This window comes from Danio aesculapii, chromosome 22 (assembly GCF_903798145.1).
Source record: "Danio aesculapii chromosome 22, fDanAes4.1, whole genome shotgun sequence".
Taxonomy (NCBI): Eukaryota; Metazoa; Chordata; class Actinopteri; order Cypriniformes; family Danionidae; genus Danio; species Danio aesculapii.
This window is the reverse complement of record NC_079456.1, coordinates 11,159,331-11,181,753: the sequence shown is the minus strand read 5'-3', so window position 1 is coordinate 11,181,753 and position 22,423 is coordinate 11,159,331. Positions and strand designations below refer to the sequence as shown.

The following is a 22,423-nucleotide window of genomic DNA, read 5'->3' as shown; positions in this document are numbered from 1 at the left end:
CAAATTCGAATCTGATCCAAACTGAAACCTCATAATAACTCTTCTCCCAGGACCACTCCTGCTGTCCAGGATACTTTGGGCATGATTGTGGAAAGTGCCCCGGGACTTTGGATAGCTGGTGCTCCAACAATGGCCAATGTGAGGACGGGCTGCACGGCAGTGGCAAATGTCTCTGTAAAGAAGGCTTTCATGGAACGGCCTGTGAGATGTGTGAACCCGGGAGATACGGAAAAGACTGCAAGTCAGGTAGCATCTATGCTAATGCTAACGTCTATTTCTATTTGACAACCCTTCTGTTGACTACTGTTGAAATATTTTGAAGAATCCCTTGTGAAACTAATGTTTTTGTTTGGCAGAATGTCACTGTGAACATGGCAAATGTTTGGACGGCTTGGAGGGTAATGGGCAGTGCATTTGTTTCAAAGGTTGGAAGGGAGTGAAATGCTCTGTTGGTCAGTATTGAGGTCAAACCGCAACCTTTTTATGTTAGCTAACATGTTTTTCACCTTCATGTTCTTGACGTCACAAACTTGCATATTTTTCAGTGGTAGTTAATGATGCCTGTGGTGGAGTTTGTGATGTAAATGCTAAGTAAGTACAAAATATATCAATTTAAGAATGTTTTTAATCTGTGTTAATAAAACGCTATTCATCTGTCAGCTGTATTTCGGGAGATTCGGGAACTCCTCCAACTTGTTCCTGCACAGCTGGTTATAAGGGTAACGGGACTTCTTGTGAAGGTTTGTTTGTGTGTTTTCTTGCTAAGTTGGCCATTTAAGTAGATCCCATCCTTTTTACACATTCCTAGTCGTAATGAGAAATATTTGCATATGTCGTCCACAGAAATTAACCCATGTGCCGAAGACAATGGTGGATGTTCAATAAACGCAAACTGCACAAAAACATCACCTGGTGAAAGGACCTGCACATGTACAACCAACTACATTGGTGATGGGGTCATATGTGTCGGTAAAAGCATGATTTCCTTTTCAGAATATCTATTTACGTAGATAGGTTAATAGATCTAATTTAAAAAAAACATTTTAGGTTGTGTTCACATTTCCGACCCCTGCGATGAACTCTAAAAAGCAATATCGCCACCAAGATGACATTTTTATAGCATCATCTTGAAACATCTCATTCTTTTTTTGTTAATTTAGGGATGCATGGTATTTATTGGACAAATAAATTATTGGGCAACATAGTTCAATTATTGTATATTAAATATATTTAAAATAGTTTAGTCATAAGTTTATTCAATAGGCATAAATGCTGTTTAAAGTTGTTACAATTTCAAGCAGCTCCATATTTAGGCTTCTAGCTAGAGGCTAATTTGTAGGCTTTTATACAATAAAAACTATACAAAAATATTTGATGAACATTGAGGATTGAGGTTTAGCCAAAACTGCTAATACATCATTTTACATTTTTTATTCTCCTGGGTGCACAAACTGCAGATTATTTGAACATTATAATCACAAAATATGAATTTATTGTTTATTGGAATCTATTTCGGAATTGACTTTTTTTATTTTTTACATTTTTTTTCTTCAGGCATCCCTAATTTAGATGTTTTTGGTCAATGCTACATTCATACCTTAGTCAGAAACCCAATGTTTGTTTGGTTATTTAAGTTTACTTTAATTGAACCAAACAACCAATTGTAAACACACCCTTAAATCAGATGCATCATTAAATCTGAGGAACATTTTAACATTTTAACATTTTAACAGTTTGTTTAGCCCTGAACAAATGTTGTTGTCATGCAAACGTTATTGACATGCTATATGTATTGTTTTACATTAGGTTTATAGTATTAAAATCATCATAGAGTTAAAGTGTTAATAAAGGTTCAGCGGCGGAACCACGCCTCACTTTGTCTCCTCAACCAATCACCTACTCCCTTAAACTTATTTAAGGAAGACCATCCCTCAAGCACTGTTCTTCTCGTTCTTTTGAACCCACCCTCCCCCCCTCCATTTCCTCACTTCCCATTCACAATCCTATAACCCTCTTCACTCCTACATGTAGGTTGAATCGGGGGGTCCAATCACTCTACCAAACTATTACAGAGACTGTACCCTCACTCTGAGTCTCTGGGCATAGTAGCACGCCCGATCACCTACCCACCTGTTTACCAGTCATCCTCTTACTCCCCTTCATCCCACTGTTCTCTTACCATCCCTTTCATCCCTAAAGTAAAGTCTAGCTCAAAGTGTGGTGTGGGCCATGCTGGTGAACTTGATAATAAATTATGCGATATGTACTTAGGGTGTACCACAGGGCTCAGTATTGGGCCCAACTATCATTGCTGTGAGTGTTTACGCTTTTAAAGGTGCATTTTGATTTGATGTTTGACAAAATCTCAACTGAAAACGACGAGAGGGTGGGACATAAAGTAGCCCCTCCCCTTTTTAAAAAGTAGCCAATAGCGTTTTGTTTTAATCACAGCTCTGCCAGTGAGAGAGCGGTTGAGATCAAACGCATCAAATGAAAAGCAAACGAGAAGCATCATCAAGGGGGCGGGGCATGTCAGATACTAGAGAGCATTTGATTGGTCAAGCTTTGATTAGAAACTGAAGTATGACGTGATGTAAAAAAAAACATTGATAGATTTAGGCAGAAACTACAAGCTTTACGTGGTTTTATATCTCCTGAACACGATTTTTGTCACTGTTTTGGAGCACACCAACAAATAGATGTCCTTAAAGCTAGTAGACTGAAACTAACATCTGAAATGTTTTTATTTTTAGTTCATGTGATCTTTAAAGTTACAAAATGGTGTTTTCACTATAGAAATGGACGCCTGCTTAGTGAACAATGGAGGATGTGATGAGAATGCCATATGCATGAAGACTGGACCAAACAGGGTTTGTTTTGAGTTTAACAATAAAAGTTAACATGAATTCATTGTTAAGATGCTGAGCAATGCATTTGTTATTACATTTGTGCCAGGTTGCATGTGCATGCAGGCCTGGTTTTAATTCCCAAGGTCATCGATGTTTAGCAGTTAATCCTTGTCGAAAGGTAACAGATTTTGAAGATTTAAGATCTAATTATAGCTAAATCCTCATCTCATATGCAATATTTGTGTATGCAAAACCTTTTTTTTCAGGATAACGGGGGCTGCAGTGTTAACGCTGTTTGCAGATACCTCGGTGCTGGGGAACGCAATTGCACATGCTATATTGGCTATAAAGGGGATGGTTTACAGTGTACAGGGACTGTCAGTAGAGTTAGTATCATTTAAGACTACAACTTTAAGATAATTCTAATAATTGGCAAAGCATGAGAAACAGCAACTAAATCGCATCTTTTTTTGTTGCAGGAGATTATTCGCAGTCCGGAAGCAATGTGGTTCAGAAATAATTTAGGCGTAAGTGCAAATGTTAAATTAATATACTTTTTCCTTGATTTATTAAAAAAATATTCACAATAAATATGTGTGTTTTATAGGCATTTAGATTCCGAGATTGGGTCGGTCGAGGCCCTTTTACTGTGTTTGTTCCTCATGCTGATTACATCACAAATTTTTCGGTATGGTGTGCAGACACACAACCTCATTACACCAATATAATGGGATTTACTGATACATTTGCACTAATCTGAAAAATTCCTCTGTTGTTCTCTCTATATTTCCTTGTCATGACAGAATCCTCAGATTGATTTGTGGATCAATTCGAGTCACGGTTCAGAGCTGCTGCGTTATCACATCGTCAGTTGTGAAGAATTGCACTTATCAGACCTCAAATCTGTTAAAGAAGTTGTCACCGCAAATGGATATAAATTACGCTTCAGTGTTAGAGATGTGAGCTTCAAACACTTCTTCCCCCCAATATCAGATTTTTATTTGAACCGGATTACCAGTGGTTTGGCCCATATGAAAATCTGATATATGACAATATAAAAATAGGACACAAAGGAACTAGTTTGAATTTCACATACAGTATTTAAAAATATGTCATATATGGGATTTATATTTCAACATATTGCAAATATGTGCATGTAAAGATACACTAACTGGCCACTTTATTAGGTACAGCTAGATTCAACAAGGTACTGGAAATATTCCTCAGAGATTTTGGTCCATATTTATATGATAGCATCACGCAGTTGCTGCAGATTTGTCAGCTGCACATCCATGATGCCAATATCCCGTTACATCACATCCTAAAAGTGCTCTGTTGGATTGAGATCTGGTGATTGTGGAGGCCGTTTGAGTACAGTGAAATCATTGTCATGTTCAAGAATCAAGTCTGAGATGATTCACACTAGGACATGGTGCGTTGCCCTGCTGGAAGTAGCCATCAGAAAAAGGGTACACTGTGGTGATAAAGGGATGGACATGGTCAGTAACAATACTCAGGTTGGCTGTGGCACTGGCACGATGCTCAATTGGTACTAATGGGCCCAAAGTGTGCCAAGAAAATATCCCCCACACCATTACACCACCAGCACCAGCCTAAACCATTGATACAAGGCAGATGGATCCATGCTTTCATGTTGTTGATGCCAAATTCTGGGCCTACCATCTGAATGTCGGAGCAGAAATTGAGACTCATCAGACCAAGCAATGTATTTCCAATCTTCTATTGTCCAATTTTGGTGTTTCCTGTTCTTAGCTGACAGGAGTGGCACCCGGTGTGGTCTTCTGCTGCTGTAGCCTATTCATCTCAAGGTTGGACGTGTTGTGTGTTCAGAGATGCTCTTCTGCATACCTCGGTTGTACGAGTGGTTATTTGAGTTACTGTTGCCTTTCTATCAGCTCGAACCAGTCTGGCCATTCTCCTCTGACCTCTGGCATCAACAAGGCATTTGTGCCAACAGGACTGCCGCTCACTGGATATTTTTTTCCTTTCTCAGCCCATTCTCTGTAAACCCTAGAGATGGTTGTGCGTGAAAATCCCAGTAGATCAGCAGTTTCTGAAATCAGATCGTCTGACACCAACAACCATGCCATGTTCAAAGTCACTTAAATCACCTTTCTTCCCCATTCTGATTCTCGGTTTGAACTGCAGCAGATGGTCTTGACCATGTCTGCATGCCTAAATGTATTGAGCCATGTGATTGGCTGACTAGAAATTTGCATTAACAAGCAGTTGGACGGGTGTACCTATTAAAGTGGCCAGTGAGCATTTCAAAATATTGCAAAAGTGGTTATTTACTCTTTTTTTAATTTTCTAATATTTTCAGGTACAGATATTTTGACTTGATTTTTATACACATGATCATTTATACAAGCCCATATATCAAATTGGGCAGGGACAAATTAGCTAAAATAAATAAAAAAAAATCTCCCTGTATTCAATTATTTACCATAGTCTGTTTTCTACTCAGGGTGTTGTTTACATTAATGACAATACAAAGATTATCACCGGTGACATTGAGTGCTCCAATGGAATCCTGCATTACATAGACAAGGTCCTCGTTCCCTACGATATAACCAGCAAAGCAGAAATCAGCACTAACGTACGTACAGTAACTCAACTAGTGATCACCAAATTTGAGAAGAATGTCACAAAACAAAGTAATCCCATTTTATGTTGCAGCTGAACATCACGGCAGCGGCTGAGCAATATGGCTTCAAAATGTTCGGGAAGCTCCTCCAGGTCTATATATATTTTTTTTTAATATATATTTCAATATATTTTATATATTTCTATTTCTTTTTTCAAAAAGTTAAGGAATCAAATCTTTATAAACAGCAATTTTTTTCTTGTGTCTTATTGAAAGGATATTCAATTTGAGTAATTCAGTACTTGCCAAACACAAATTGTAATAGTTTTTTTTTTACTTTTAGGGAAAAATGATTGCTTTATTGTATTGTTTGTCAATTCTATTAAGGACAAATTAGGTAATGTGTAGAAATAACAATAAATCATAGCAAGAAAAATCTTTTTTGTACTATTAAATGAATAGTCCTTCGTTTCGAAACTTGAATCCAAGATGACATTTCACACAAAGAGCGTAAAACACAATTCAAGTCATTCGAAATTGTGGTAACGGTATTGACAGATTACAAAAATACTCTACATGTAGGATCTTTTAAAATTAAAATATTTTCACAGAGAGTGCACACACACACGTTTATCACTATTATCAGTGAAGGATTGTGTCATCATTATCTGTTTGTTTGCACAGTTGTGTGAGATAATTCCAACAATTTAAAGACAAAGTATGCTATCGTAATAAAATTGGTAAATATGGTAAAAAAAAAAAGCTTTTCGGGCACACGTTTTTGTAAGATAAAAGTTGTTTTTAAACAAAATATTGTTGTTACAACAAATTAAATATTGGCAAACAAAAATTTAAATAAAATATTTTGATTACACAATTTACGACTATTTCGAAAATCAAGAAGTCATGTCTTTTTTACAATAAAGGACACTTTTTACAGAAAATGTTGCATTGTTGACACATGTAACATCTTTGTGATCTACGAAAATGAGTAAAAATTTGTTTAAATTGTAAAAAAAATAGGTAACACTTTAGTTTAAGTAACAATTGACACCATTTACAACTGGCTTATTATCTGCCTACACTCAAAAAACGATGTTTGCTGCTTATTCAAACTACTTTTATAAAATGAGCTGAAATAATGCAGTTCTTGAACTTTTTTGGTGGACAACGTAATTGTTTTTAACAATTAAATTAATTATTAATTAAAGTTAGGGCGGCACAGTGGTGCAGTGGTTGCTGGTTGAGTCACAGGTCAGTTTGCGTTTCTGTGTGTAGTTTGCATGTTCTCCCTGTGTTGGCATGGGTTTCCATCGGGTTTCCCCCACAGTCCAAAGACATGTGAAATAAATAAACTAAATTGTCCGTAGTGTCTGTGTGTGAATGAGTGTGTATGGGTGTTTCCCAAAAACTGGGTTGCAGCTGGAAGGGCATCCAATGCATAAAACATATGCTGGAATAGTTGGCGGTTAATTTAGCTGTGGCGACCTCTGAAATAGAGACTAAGCCGAAGGAAAATGAATAATTTAATAATTATTAAAGTTAACTTAAGTCCTTCATGCTGACCCAACACAAATTGATTGTGTGGAACTCAGCCTTTTTTACAGTGCGTTATTAAGATGCTAACTGTTTATTAGCACTTAAGTATGACCTTATTTTACATCCCTAATGCTACCCAATACATAAACAAACTACTACCTCACAAACTATTAATACACTCAAAAAATATGTTTATTCTTTGTTCAAACTACTTTTTAAAATGAGCTAAAACAACCCAATTCTTGAGGTTGTTTGGGGGAAAACTTAATTGTTTTATGTTCAATCCACTTAAATATGTAAAAATTAAAAAGTTAACTTAATTCCTTCATGTTGACCCAACACAAATTGATTGTGTGGAACCATGCGTTTTTAAAAATGTAAGCAGCTAGTAGTTTATTGAGCTAAAAGTCTTACTTAATGGTTAGGTAATAGCGTGAATTGTACATTAAAATGTATGGTGTGACCTAATAATTGAAAAATCAGTGACTTTGGATGCCAAATATACCTGCAATTACAGAATCACCCATATGCGTTGTTGTTGTGGTTGTTGTTGTTGTTGTTGTTGTTGTTGTTGTTGTTGTTGTTGTTGTTAAAAACATGTTTGTCATCTTTACAGGATGCAGGATTGATGCATGTGGTGCAGCACCGAGCCTTTTACCCGTTCACCATGTTCTGGCCGACAGATGATGTTTTTAACAAACTCCCTGAGGACAGAAAGACGTGGCTGTACAGTGAAGACCATCGAGACAAACTACAAGGCTACCTTAAAGCGCACATAGTCCGTGATGAAAGGGTGTGACACTTATGAGCCTAATTGGAATATAAATTTGGTCAATTGTCTTGGCTGTGTGGTACAGCTGCAGTACTTTCTTTCAAGAGTCACATTTTGGGTTGTTTGTTTCCAGGTAGCAGCTATTGCTCTTCCTGCTGAGAAAAGATTGCAGACGCTGTTTGGATCGGAGATCACCTTTAGCTGCAATAAAGATTTAATTGTAAGTATTTTGATGTGGAGAGACCTTTATAACCTCTTACATGTATGTTCATTATTGGTTTATTTATTGTTAATGTTTGCATTTGTTTTTATTGGTATTTAAAGTTTTGTTTTTCAAAATTTACTCAGCTAGAATAAATATTTGTGTGAACTGGTGTTTACTTATATAAATACTTCTAAATATGAATAAACATACACTGTAAACCCTAATGTTGTCTTTACTTAAACAATTAGGTAAAGTGGACTGAACATAACTTAAAATTTAGCATTTTGGTCCTTTCACTTAAAAATATTAGTTAATTTAACTTATGTACCATGAAAATGCAAAAACTTAAGATTTTAAGTGTAGTGAGCTCAAAATCATAATTTATCCTTTGAAAAAAATAGGTCATTTTCACAAATGTAGTCTTGACTGTAAAATTCTAATAATTGTGTAGACTATACTTAAATTGTTCAGTTAGTATTAACTTAGTACTAAGTTTGGTAACTGAACAATTTAAGTATAGTCTACAAAACCAGCAAGTTAAATAAACTTAAATATGCAAGTTTTTGGAGATTCCATTACTCAATTAAATTTAGGCATCAAGTTTAGTCAATTAATTTAGTTCAGTCAACTTATTAGGGTTTTTCAACATTTATTTTTTGGACGTTATTGAACATTTTTATATTATTAATCCACTGACACCCACAGACACTCATTTTCAGGTTATATTTCTTGATGCTTCAGAAAACTTTTCCTCACAAATTGATGATATACAGTTGAAGTCTGAATTATTAGCCCCCCCTGTTTATTTATTTCCCCAATTTTTGTTTAACAGAGAAAAGATTTTTTTCAACACATTTCTAAACATAATAGTTTTAATAACTGATTTATTTTATCGTTGCCATGATTGCAGTGAATAATTTTACTAGATATTTTTCAAGACACGTTCTATACAGATTAAAGAGACATTTAAAGGGTTAATTTGGCAGGATAGGGTAATTAGGAAAGTTATTGTATAAAGATGGTTTGTTCTGTAGACTATCAAAAATATATACAGCTTAAAGGGGCTTTTTTTTTTAAATAAAAAACTGCTTTTATTCTAGCCGAAATAAAACACATAAGACTTTCTCCAAGAGAAAAAAAAATATACTGTGAAAATTGTCCTTGTTCTGTTAAACATTGTTTGGGAAATATTTAAAAAAGAAAAAACATTCAAAGGGGGGCTAATAATTCTGATTTCAACTCTATATTCACTAGTAGAGCCGGCCCTCCATATAGGCAAACTATAAGGGGGCCCCCACAATCCCCCCAAGCCCTTGCTTCATTGCCTGCCAATTTTATAGAGTTAATTTATTTTAGAAATTGAACTACGAAAACGAAACTAATCTAATGCTATTCTTCAGCGAACGACGACAAGAAGAGACAAGCACAAACTCATTTTTAGCATCGTTTTTAAGTGCTAATGATGATGTTGAAGACATAATGTAGTCGTACATTTATTGAAAATAGGCAATTACGTATTATTAAACATTGTCCACTTATATGATTGTTTTTCTCTGTTTCACAAACCTGGTTTTTATGTTTAGTGTAAAATGCATTTGACTAAAATGCAATAGTAGAACTAAAAAAACAACCTAAAATCTTTTTTAGAATCTTCAATCTGTTAAATATTAGAAAATGTTTTAACACTCCAGAAGGACACAAAGTAGGAATCTCTGGTCCCTTTATTAAAGAGTGTTTAATCCTTCATTTTTAGAGCTGCTAGTTGACGAAAACAGTGCTGTTTTAAAATGTCCAAATCATTCAGACTGGTATTAAGTAGAAGAAATCAGGCTTTACTTATCTGCTTCATTGACTGTATTTAATAAGCAATAAAGTCATTGTGGGATGGTTTGAAATGGCAATACTCCACTATTTAGAGCAAGGTAGAGCCCCAAAATTATTATGCTTAGGGCCCCCAAATGTACAGGGCCAGCCCCGTTTACTAAATATATATTTTAACATATAAAATACATCACAATTCTGTATTTTGTTGGGGATTTTTTGTTGTTGGCTGATAAATCTTTCTAATTGTTTGCTAACAGTGACACATGTGTGAGTGACACACACACTCCATGTTGATTTTGTGCTTTAGTATCCATTTATTAATGAACATTTTTCAGATTTATGCCAGTTTTGTAATTTTTTTCTGACCAGTTTCTATCAAAATGTTTTCTTTTGTGTGAGATAGAAGAGATTTTTTTTTCTAATTTTGATTTGTGCTCTAGACCCAGGCCTTTGCAGAAATGTAAAACATTCCAAATTCATAATGTTTTCAACATTTCTTCACTTTCCCATTATTTTTCAATGTGGAACCCAAATGGTGATTTTTTTTTTACACACCTTTAAAACAACTGAATCAAGTCCAGGCTTTTGTGCATTTTAAGATTTTTTAGGAAAAGTTGGAGAGTTCCATGCCCTAGGGATGAATGGAATATGTATATATATAAAAAAGAAACATCTATTGGGGTCCCTGACAATTAAGGGTTAATACATTCATGTTTGTCTGTGTAAAGCCTAATTAATTTTAACATTTAATCCCAATGCCAATTAATCATTTTTATTTTTATTGATGTACAGTTAACACATTTGATTTGACGTCTCATTTACTGATTTTCAGGGCGACATCTTAATCAATGGAAACAATGCCAGAATCGTAACACGGAACATGGTGTTTGATTCAGGAGTCGCTCATGGGATTGATCAGCTTCTGGAGCCACCGAGCATTGGCGCTCGCTGTGACGACTTCCGAAGTGTAGAGATTAAGGTAAAGCTGGCTCAGTTAACAACTGGTGATTGCTCTATTAATTCAAACCTTGATGTACACCCAAAATGTGGACCAATAGCACCGAATAGATGTTCTCGGTCTATTTTTAAATTATTCCATCTATTTTAAACAAACTAAAGAGAGGACATGGTGTAGGATAATAGCAGTCCCTCCAGGATTTCGAGAAAAAATATGATTTTTGCAACTATAATGACTGATTTTGTAGTGTCAGCATAGCAGACATTAATAACTGTATTGGTCATTTTGCTCATAATATTTCTTATTAATAAACCCAGAAGGTGATTTGCAGCTGTCACTTTAATTGTAATCAGGTGTTAATTGCGTCATCAGGTTTAGCGCTCCTATTGGTTCTTGGTTTGAAGCTCACCATGAGAATATTTGCACTGTAGGAAAGTGTCTGAAATCTTCTGATATTGTCAGAATTTCATTAGAGGAAAGATTTGATCGTAACAGCCATTAATCGGCTGTTGGTGAACTTGTCAGAGATTGCAGATTTTATTGTAGATTTCCAAAATTTGTCTCAAAGACCAAATCGTAACCAAAGATCAAAAGATCATTCACTTGTCTGAGCTCCCTAGTACTGTTCAAACATTGTTTGTCTTTAGGGTCGCTGTGGTTCTTGCCTTGTGCCACCTCCTTGTCCTTATGGATCAACAGACATGGTAAGTTTATTTGTTTATCTCTTTCGATAACAAATCTGTAACAGGTAGTATTTCATTTACTTAGGACTTTAAGACATTGCCAACAATTTTTTTTGGTTCTGTTTTGCTGTCAAAGCTTTGCAGACTTACTTTTCTATTGGGTTTTTTTCTGTTGCTTTAAAATGCTAGAAATTCGTTTTTTTATTGACTTTTTTATTTATTTATTTATTTATTTATTTATTGTTCTGTTGCTCTAAAATGCAAGCAGTCAGCACTTTGTTGCCTTTGATTTTTATTTTTTGCTTGCTTTAAAATGTGAATAATTAACAATTTGTCGACTTTTTTACTTTTAATTTACAGTTTTTTGTTCTTTTCTTTTAAATGGAAGCAGATCTTTGACTTATTTATTTATTTATTTGACTTTTACTTTTTTTTTTTTACCTTTTTATTGTTCTGGTGCAACACTATTTAAACACTATATTAATTTAAAAAAGAATTTATTCTGTTGCTTTAAAATGCTAGCGCATATATATAGCACTTATAAATATGAGCAATATCACACTTGTAGTGGTGCAATATGGCTGTATATCAGCACTGGTCCCACCAGTGACAATATACAGCTATATTGCACTGCAACAAGCATGATTTTGCATTTACACAACAGTTCGACGGCATAATCATGTATATAAATAAGAAAATCAAACACGCAGAGTGTCAAAAATCCTTTTGTAAGGGGAACAACTTTTTTCCGCCGTTCATACACATCTGCAGAACAGCAGAAGCCTTTACTACTTTACAAACGTCACTTTAGAGCTTGTATTTGAATGATTCTCTAGCGTCATGTCTAAAATCATGATTAAAGGTGATTTTGCTCACATTTTAAGATTATAAGGCTGAACAGCATCAAATGCCACAGTCTACAGAGATTTCCCAGTATTTTTCTGTTGCAATCGGGATTTCACAAATACAAAAGAGAGTGACCGACTTAGAGTGACCGACTTACCTGTTCTGTATTGATTTGTTTTGCTGTAGTTTGAAACCTATGCTGAGAAAATGCTATTTTTCTACCCTAAAGACTTAATTTGCGGTCTCAGTTGTCATCTTGTGGCTGAACGTCAAACTCTGCTCATTATGACAGGCTGGCCGCCAACTCGCTGAATCTTAGAAATTATAAATATTTAAAACAGGCACTGTCCTTATAAATAAACTGCATAGTTGCATTCTAAACAACTACATTCTCGCCAAAAAAGACTCAAACTGTAGTCTGCTTGCCACTCATGTGGGCGGAATAATACACAGTGAAGGGTGAAGAGGCTTTATAAATGCCGTTATTACTTAAATATCTCATGGCTATCAGCCAATCAGATTCGAGAACCAGACAGAACTCTTGTATAGGCATGGGCCGGTGTAAGATTCTGATGGTATGATAACTAAATAAATATCAGAGTTTCACGGGATCACGGTATTATGATTACTACTCTAAAATATATTCTTTTTAAATGTCTGGATAAAAAAACAAAAACTTTTTTCCCCTTTCAAAACAATATATTTTATTTTTTGAAACATTTATAATATTTGGAGCAGTAAACATGTCAGGCTTCTGCTTGTCATTGACTTCTGCTGTCTTCATTTGTTTAAAAACACAGATTTCTTTACAATTCAAAATGGCATCTTTGGATATTTTGTCTGCTGAAGCTACTGTTGTCCTAAAAACCAAACAAAAAAATGTAAATAACAAATCTTACACATACCTTAGGAACGGTATTACAGAAAATTTTGGCGGTTTTAAAAGCTTGACTTTTCCAAACCTCGCTATACCTTGAAAAAGGTTATCGTCCCATGCCTACTCTTGTATAAATACATATATTGGCATTCTGTTGCTTTAATATTCTTGCAGTCAGTGCTTTATTGACTTTTTTATTTTAATTTGCTTAACCAAGTCAAAACCTGTTTTGTGCTGTAGTTACAAGATTGATCAGATTAATTGTTTTCTTACAGAACAGAACTAGCATATGCCGACAACCTTACAGACCATACCGAATGCCCAGTTACTATGGCATGTACTCGTACGGTTATGGATACAGGTCCTACAGAGATTTTTTGGGCTGCGACCGGGTATGCACAAAATTGACGTGGGACACAAAGTGCTGTAAAAACCACTTCGGAAGAGATTGCCAAGGTGAGAATTTCGAAAAAACGCAATGAGCGAGAGCTTGATTGAATATTACATGTAAATAAGTGGTGTGTGTTGTGTTTTAGTGTGTTCTGGTGGTCTGGAGGCGCCATGTGGAGAGCATGGAGACTGTGATGATGGACAGAGCGGCACAGGCGTGTGTAAATGTCATACAGGATTTACAGGCAAAGGGTGTGAGCTCTGTCACGTCAATCACTTTGGGCCGAACTGCACAGGTAATTCATTCAGGCCTTTATACAGTTGAAGTCAGAATTATTAGCCCCCCTGTATATTTTTTTCCCCAATTTCTGTTTAATGGAGAAATTTTTTCAACACATTTCTAATCATAATAGTTTTAATAACTGATTTATTTTATCTTTACCATGATGACAGTAAATAATATTTGACTAGTTATTTTTCAAGATACTAGTATTCAACTTAAAGTGACATTTAAAGGTTTGACTTGGTTAATAACTTTAATTAGGCAAATCATTGTATAATGATGGTTTGTTCTGTCGACAATCGAAATTATATTGCTTAACGGGGCTAATAATTTTGACCTTAAAATGTTTTTAAAAAATTTCAAATTTATTATTATTCTAGCCAAAATAAAACAAATAAAACTTTCTCCAGAAGAATAAATATTATAGAAAATACTATGAAAATTTTGAATTCCTAAGCAGTCAAAAACCAAAGGAATCGCTGTACTGCTTAACCGTTAGTATAATTGTGCAAACAGTGCACTACATAATATGCAGAAAGTGCATCAAATTAAACTAATTAAAGTCATTAGATAAACATAGAACCATTTTAAAGGGATCTTTATTTACTCACTCCTGAGTTGTTGCAACCTATTTTGAATCTTTTTTCGGTCTTTCGTAAACACAATAAAAGATACTTTGAAGAAAGTTGAAAAGCCAATCGATTTAATGTCAAAACCTTGACGTCTATTTGACATCCACACATTGATGCCTTTTTGACCACCAAAATAATAACAAGAAAAGAAAAGTTTTATCCATCTGAAAGCTTCAGCTCCAAAATCCAAATTTACACTGAATTTCATATCTCTACATTACATGTAAACTATCTTGATGTCAAAACTACATCAAATTTACATCTAATATTGGTGTCAAAAATCCATTACAGCAGTTGTTCTCAACCCCATCTCTGGTGGACCACCAGCACTGCTTGTTTTTGATGTCTCCTTTGTCTGTCACACCCATTACAGGTCTTTCAGTCTCTACTAATGAGCTGATGATCTGTATCAAGTGGGTTTAGTTAAGGGTACATGGAAAATGTGCAAAGCTGGTGGTCCTCCAGGAATGTGGTTGAGAAACACTGCGTTACCGGACAGTGATGCAATACATTTTTGATGTGTTTTTATATACTATTATTAGAAGTCAATTTTGACATCAAGGTTGTCAATTAATGTCAAATTGATTTGCATTTTTGACATGTTTTTTGACATTAAGGTACATTTTTCAGGAGAATTTTGCCATAAAACAAGCAAAATAATCTGCCAATGGGCTTAGTAATCGCATTTCAAACTGAAAACAATAAAACAATATATTATCCCATTAGCAGATTATTTTGCTTGCTTTACAGAAAAACTCACTTAGTTTAGACTCTATTTTGGGCTCTATTTTAATGATCTAGGTGCAAAGTCTAAAGCTCATGGCACAAAAGCATCAATGGCATGTCCGAATCCACCTTTGCTATTCTAAGAACAGAAAAATAAGTTCTGCGCCCCGGCGCATGGTCTAACAGTGTTGTGCTTATTCTCTTAATAAGTTATGGATGTGTTTTGAGTATAACGTGCATTAAACAAATCAGAATCTTATCTCCCCTTCCCTTTAAGAGTCAGTTGCGTCCCACCATGGCTCATTTGCTATTTATATGGCGGACTTTGTAAGTGGAAAACTGAACGCTCCCCTTGCAAGAGAACAGTTAAACAGAGCATCTGCAGCGCAAGAATAAAGAATGCGCCTCTTCCGTTAGGCCTCTTTACTTTCTCTTTACTTTACTTTTATGCTGCGATCACACCAGATGTGGAAGAAGCGTCAAGCGTGAGGGATTTAATGAATGAATCGACGCTGTTTTTCAGCCGTCATGAAGCACATAAACACAGTTATTCTCTCAATAAAACCCATGTTAGCCATTTAGCATTAAAGCTACAGTTACCAGGCAGACAAAAGCCCTGCTCATGGCAGGAATCTGCGTCTATTGTTTAGTGAATTTCATGTACGAATGAAGCGGATTTAATGCGCAAATGAAGCGAGTAAACTCAAAATGTTCACGCGTCTATGCACGAATAGCGCGATTTATCCGTGTGTTCCGCGTCTGGTGTGAACACATCATTACTCTTTACTCCTTTACTTTCGTGGATAAGGAAACGGTGTTAAACACACTCCACTGCAGACATACATTAGCCTACTTATTTTATTTTGTTTGTTAAGTGCAAAGGTTTGTTTCAAAACTATTTCTAAATGCAGTTCAAATTTCCAGCAAATTATTATAAGTTATTCCAGCAAGTTATATCCAAACACATGTCCTGTTCTGATGCCCTATATAGTGATGCATTCATTTTCAAATTCTGACTGGCAGACAAATCTAAACTTCTTTTTATTGAAACCAATATAAATAAGCATATAATAAATAATACTGCTAATAATAATAACATTATATAAATGCAAATTGTTATAAATAAACTGAAAACAAGCACCTTGAGGTGAAGAACGCATTGAGGCAGTGATTTTTATATTTATGTAGAAAGTAATAATTTTTGTAACATTTTAATCCTTTAATTTTTTTCATATGTAAAGATATTTGTGTATTGCTGTACATCCTGTGTGTATTAAGCAATGTGTAAGCGTTTGGACCCGCTTAGGCGCATAACTAACATGCTCTGCGCTGGTCTTTAGACCTGCTTTTAGTTGGTCAATGGCACGGTCTATTTTAGTTCCTCAAAATAGCAATGCACCAACAATGCACCTTAACACACCTCCTTTCTAGACCAGTACACCCATGAGTCCACAAAGTGGCACAAATGGATTTGCTATTTAAAAAACGTGACTCAAAACATGAACATGACTGTTGTGCTGGTCTGAAAATAGCAACAAATCGCGCCAGTGTATGATAGAGTATATGATAGGGCCCAATATGTCTGAAAACAAAGATATTCTTCTTTTTAGTTATTTAGACTATAAACAACACACATATTTTGCACCTACACTGTCATACTTCAATAATTTATCTCAACAAATGATTCTTGATATAAATATGGCTGAAAAGGTGCTGTATAAACTATTGGTAAACTGAATGGCATTTTAACAGGTGTATATCATAGTAAAAATGTACCTTGTTTTATGCTGCTCTGCTTTTTCTCACAGCGTGTAATTGTACAGTCCATGGCAAGTGTGATGAAGGCCTGGACGGTGACGGCAGCTGTTTCTGTCAGGAGGGATGGATGGGTGAAAGCTGCCAGACAGCAATCGGTATGAACGTTAGTAGTGTTGTCGCTGCTGTTTCACGGATCTAATATACTGATACACATAAGATTTCTTTCCTGACTCTTTACAATCAGACACAATTAACACTGTGAAAAGTGTCTGTTGTGTCAACAGTTGGTGTGGAAGAAAACTTATGCTGGGTTTATGCTTAATGCGGATTTAACGGTGCCATATACTGCATTGGTTTAATAAGTTAAATTGTTCTCTGATATTTATATAGTAGGTTTATGGCTTCAGTAAAAAAAAATCTCTAGTAATGGTTTTATAAGCTAATATATTCCTCCATAAAATATCCCACAGTATCAGAAGGCCCATGATTGACCATACATGGTTTGTGTTGTGAATATTAATGAGCTCCTCTCTGACCGCTCTTATAGGCACTCACACACACACAGAGAATGATGTACACTGAACAAGGACAAATTTAAAGCCGATTAGAGTAATGTTAACCTACTTTTCTCACCAGATCTGTTGTGGATAAAGGCAAAATTATGAGTAAACTTGGCAAAAAAGAGTGATATAGATGTATTGTGTTGTATTTTGGAAGCTATAGTCAAAGAAAACACAGACAGGACTAACTATCAACCTCTGCATGAACAGATGAGCTGAGTGATTGGACACGATTCAGAAGTCTACATGTGTTTGTAGAAACATACGCTGCAAATTTCACAGAAAACATGATAAATTAACAAAAGACAGGGGTGCCGGAGATGGGATCTCGGATGAAAGGAAAGACCGGGAGCTGGGGGAGGGGGTTGATCGCAGATGAAAGTGAAGAGCAGGGGGGGGCGGGATCACAGATGAAAGTGACGAGTCTCTTCACTTGGTCACTTGAAGAGTCTCTGGGGGCCCCCTAAGTGCATGGGCCCTTAGAATCGTCCTAACGCCCCCCCAGCGGCGCCCCTGACAAAACATGAAACTAAACATATCTTATGCCTCTTCAGAGTGGAGATGAATAAACGTGTAATCTGTAAATCTTGCATTTCGCATCCTGAGGGGAGTTTGAACAGTCTCGTGCTGTCGTTGCCCAGTAATGCACAGTAAACAAGTTGGCGCTCACGTTTTCAAAATAAAAGTCCCACAAACATAGTAAGTGAAATATACAGTTAAAATAGCAAAGTGAGAAAATGATTAATGTTGTATCACTAGAAAACGCTTGGCTGCCGGAGGTGTGCATATTAATGACTTCAGAGATTTTTATGATCTCTGCATACAGTAGGAGTCATGTTCTGTTGATGACATTGCTGCTTGTCAGGTCTGGACGAATGACCTAAAGTAGGCTAACATGCAGATGCGGAGGGCATGGCTCTTAAGCCTCGTCTCAGTTTGTTTTGTCTTTTGATTGGCCCATTGTCCACCGGGGTTTTAATTTACACTCGTGGAAATTACATGAAAACAAGGAAACAGCGTTGTCTGAGGCTCACAGTATGCCCCTTTCCATTCTGATCTCTTATTATTCTACTATGCCTTGGTATACTCAGATTTTATTATAGGGCACCTTTATACAAATTTTTTAAAAACCTTTATACACCTTGCATACAAATTCAGTGCAAATGTGCAAATTAAAGGAAATTACCATGGAATATGTTACACATTTGTCGTGTATACGTCAAATATTTACCTTAATTGCATCTTCAGCGCAAGTTTACATTTTTTTTATTAACATGAAAAAGAAAACCTCCAGCAAGTAAACTGGAGTGAGTGACTCGGTGCTCCACATTTGGTGTGAACCTGTTTGATAACTAGATTGCTATGCACTGACTTTAATATAAAAAGTAGGGTGATGATATGAACAATCTATTGCATTACACTAGCTGAGGGTAAAATGCAAAACTTGAATTTAAATAGTCTGTTGTCAATTTTATTCATACAAAATAAGAGCGAGCTCAAGTTTCAGGTTTAATGCGATCAATTATTTTTTTCTTATCATTTTTGACATTTTACTTCAGAATTTACATTTACTCGACATACAAAATAATCATTAACATTATGGCCAATATTAAATAAATCTGACATACTTTTTTGTTTGTTTTACTAAATGTTAAGTATTATATATATATATATAATTATATATAAGTAATATATTATGTTTTAGTATTGTATTTGAGAATTCTCTGACATTATTTGGTTGTTTTAACCATACTAAATTATTGTTTTTTGGTATATATATATATATCCTTCACAGGCCACTTTATTAGGTACACCTTACTAGTACCGGGTTGGACTCACTTTTACCTTTAGAACTGCCTTAATCCTTTGTGGCATAGATTCAGTACTGGAAATATTCCTCAAATATTTTGGTCCATATTGACATGCTAGCATCACACAGTTGCTGCAGATTTATCTGCTGCACAATGAAGTATGAACTACAGTGAACAAATAAGGACAGTGAACTCATTGTCATGTTCAAGAAACCAGTCTGAGATGATTTGCACTTTATGACATGGCGCGTTATCCTGCTGGAAGTAGCCAGCAGAAGATGGGTACACTGTGGTCATAAAAGGATGGGCATGGTCAGGTAGGCTGTGGCGTTGACACAATGCTCAATTGGTACTAATGGGCCCAAAGTGTACCAAGAAAATATCCCCCACACCATTACACCACCAGCAGCCTGAATCGTTAGAAGGCAGGATGGATCCATGCTTTCATGTTGATGCCAAATTTTGACCCTGCCATTCGAATGTTGCCGCAGAAATTGAGACTCATCAGACCAGGCAACGTTTTTGCAACATTCTATTACTTTGGTTGCTCAAAAAAAAACTGAATATCAGGAGTTGAAACTGACACGACTTTAAAACACATGCAAATGTTTTGTTTGTTCTTGCTGGAGTATCCAAGGCACAGGCTGTAAAGGCTCCACCCACTTATAGAAAGTAGGCGGAGAGCAGCAACTCATTTGCATTTAATGAGCCAGACACAAACAAAGTTTTTTAACTTCCACTCATAAGGAGGCTGTTATAGCATGTTTATTAAATTATCTGTGAGGTATTTTGTGCTATAACCTCATAGACTTCACTTCTGAGACCTTCTGGGAAAAAAAATGCTTCATTCTGGATAAATTAATATTTATACATTTGTTTAGAAACATTTGAAGTCTTCAAACAACATAAATGTTTGAAAGATAAATGCGAATATGTAAATGTAACAAAATTGTGTGATGCTTATGCTAAAAGTCATTGCAAGATGTTTTTTTTTACATTTTATTTTTATGATTAATAAATATATTTCTTTTTACTATAAAAATACTATATATGTAAACAATCTTGCCCATTAGGTAGGCTTATTTAATTTTGAATCTTTAGATATTTGTTTAATTTTAAGGCATGCCAGACTTAGATTTGAAGTCCTGGATTTATATCAATGCATTTTTTTAAATAATACAGAATTTGATTGTTATTACACACTCAAATCTGGCTGTTGTTCAACAGAAGTCAAGTCGATCTGTTCTCCAGTGTGTGATCTGAATGCAGTGTGTCTTCCTGAAAATCAGTGTGAGTGTGTGGAGCCCTATGAAGGAAACGGCATCAACTGCACAGGTGGGTTATGAAATGAACAACATCTATTGCATTACAGTAGTTGAGGGTAAGACACCAAAACTTAAATTATCCATACAAAAAAAGAGCGAGCTCAAGTTTACGTCAGGTTTTACATAATCAATTACTTTCTTTCCATTTTTGAGATTTTACTTGAGAATTTACATTTATTTTTTGATTGTTTCACCAAAAGTTTTCAATTTACTTGTTGTTTCAAGCAAAAACATACTAAAGTATTATACTTTTTTAGAGAACAAGACTTAAATTGTACATATATCTTAAAGTATTTTTTCTTCTTAAGTAAATGTTTTCTGATTTACTAATTTTTGATGTTTATATTGGAAACAACAGACAATAATTATAGTGCTGTATACATTTGCAGTCTTATTGTAAATAATTCCCAATGAATACAATTAAATCTGGTGTTACGTGTACTGTTATTTAAAGGATAGTTCACACAAAATTTCAATTGAGTTATAATTTATTCACCCTTTAATTGTTTCAAAACTTCTTCTGTTAAACCCAAAAAAAGATATTTTGAAAAATGTTGTAAGTATTTGTTTCTCCTACTATGGAAGTCAATGGTTACAGGTTTCCAGCATTCATCAAAAATACCTTCATTAGTGTTCATCAGAAGAAAGAAACTCATAAAGATTTGAAACCACTTGAAGATTCGTACATTTTCTTTTCTTTTTCTTATTTTGGCTGAACTCTTCCTTTAATTTTACACATTTGAATTCTTAGAAATTGCATGTTGTTTTTGTAGCTCCGGATCTCTGCAGTGAATATAATGGAGGTTGCCATGAAGAAGCAGACTGTTCTCAGTTTGGTATCAACATTACCTGTTCCTGTCAGACGGGATACTCGGGAGACGGACATGTTTGCGAGCCCATTAACCGTTGTGTAGAGGAGCCAAACGGCGGCTGCAGCGATTTCGCAGAATGTATTTTCACAGGACCCGTATGTGAAACATGTTAATTTTTTGTTATAATCAAGCGACTGTTTATGGATAAATGTGTAACACTTTGTAACCCACGACAGAACGAGCGGCGCTGTCAGTGTCTCGATGGCTATGTGGGAAATGGAATCCAGTGTTTGGAGAAAGTGGTTCCTCCTGTTGACCGATGCCTGGAGGATAATGGCGGCTGCGACCCAAAAGCGACATGCAGAGACCTTCATTTTCACAGTACTCACTTGCTGATATAATTAACTCTTTAATTATGCCCTAATATTATAAGCGTTAATAGCAAGTCGCCTCAATGGAATTGGGAAAAAAAATGACTAACATTTGTATTACAATTATTTTAAACATGGAATAAAATGAATATCTGCACTCTTAAAAATGCTGGGTTATTTCAACCCAATTCTGGGTATAATATAGGCTAAACTAACTGCTGGACTCATTTTTGGAATTAAATGAATAGGACCAAAATTAATCCTGTGTTTTTCTCTGGGTACTGGGTTGCGACTTGAAGGGCATCTGCCATGTAAAACATATGAGTAGTTGGGGGTTATTCTGCTGTGGTGACCCCTGATAAATCAGGGACTAAGTCGAATGAAAATAAATAAATTAATGAAAGATTAATCCAATGTTTGATTTAGTCCATATTTTTACCCAAATTGGGTTTAAATAACCCAGCATTTCTTAGAGTGTTGCATTATGCATTCATTTGGATAATTAGATTTCCATAATGAATTCAAACATAAATGGAATATTTTTATTTTGTTAACATAAAAAGTCACAGTTTTTTCTTACTTAAAAACATATGT

General features: G+C 35.3%; 1 protein-coding gene across 1 annotated transcript in view; it reads left to right on the top strand.

The window, feature by feature from the left end:
* stab1 (stabilin 1) overlaps positions 1-22,423 on the top strand; it is a 70,127-nt gene that overhangs the window by 37,706 nt on the left and 9,998 nt on the right. Inside the window, exons 38-60 of the mRNA XM_056447685.1 lie at positions 51-246; positions 357-452; positions 546-591; positions 661-740; positions 844-969; positions 2,797-2,870; positions 2,956-3,027; positions 3,116-3,235; positions 3,329-3,376; positions 3,457-3,537; positions 3,653-3,808; positions 5,338-5,469; positions 5,550-5,609; positions 7,613-7,789; positions 7,902-7,988; positions 10,630-10,776; positions 11,403-11,459; positions 13,437-13,617; positions 13,698-13,847; positions 17,001-17,105; positions 20,549-20,656; positions 21,420-21,613; positions 21,695-21,839. Of these exons, the coding sequence (XP_056303660.1) occupies positions 51-246; positions 357-452; positions 546-591; positions 661-740; positions 844-969; positions 2,797-2,870; positions 2,956-3,027; positions 3,116-3,235; positions 3,329-3,376; positions 3,457-3,537; positions 3,653-3,808; positions 5,338-5,469; positions 5,550-5,609; positions 7,613-7,789; positions 7,902-7,988; positions 10,630-10,776; positions 11,403-11,459; positions 13,437-13,617; positions 13,698-13,847; positions 17,001-17,105; positions 20,549-20,656; positions 21,420-21,613; positions 21,695-21,839 (2,638 nt within the window). The remainder of the gene's footprint in view (positions 1-50; positions 247-356; positions 453-545; positions 592-660; positions 741-843; positions 970-2,796; positions 2,871-2,955; positions 3,028-3,115; positions 3,236-3,328; positions 3,377-3,456; positions 3,538-3,652; positions 3,809-5,337; positions 5,470-5,549; positions 5,610-7,612; positions 7,790-7,901; positions 7,989-10,629; positions 10,777-11,402; positions 11,460-13,436; positions 13,618-13,697; positions 13,848-17,000; positions 17,106-20,548; positions 20,657-21,419; positions 21,614-21,694; positions 21,840-22,423) is intronic.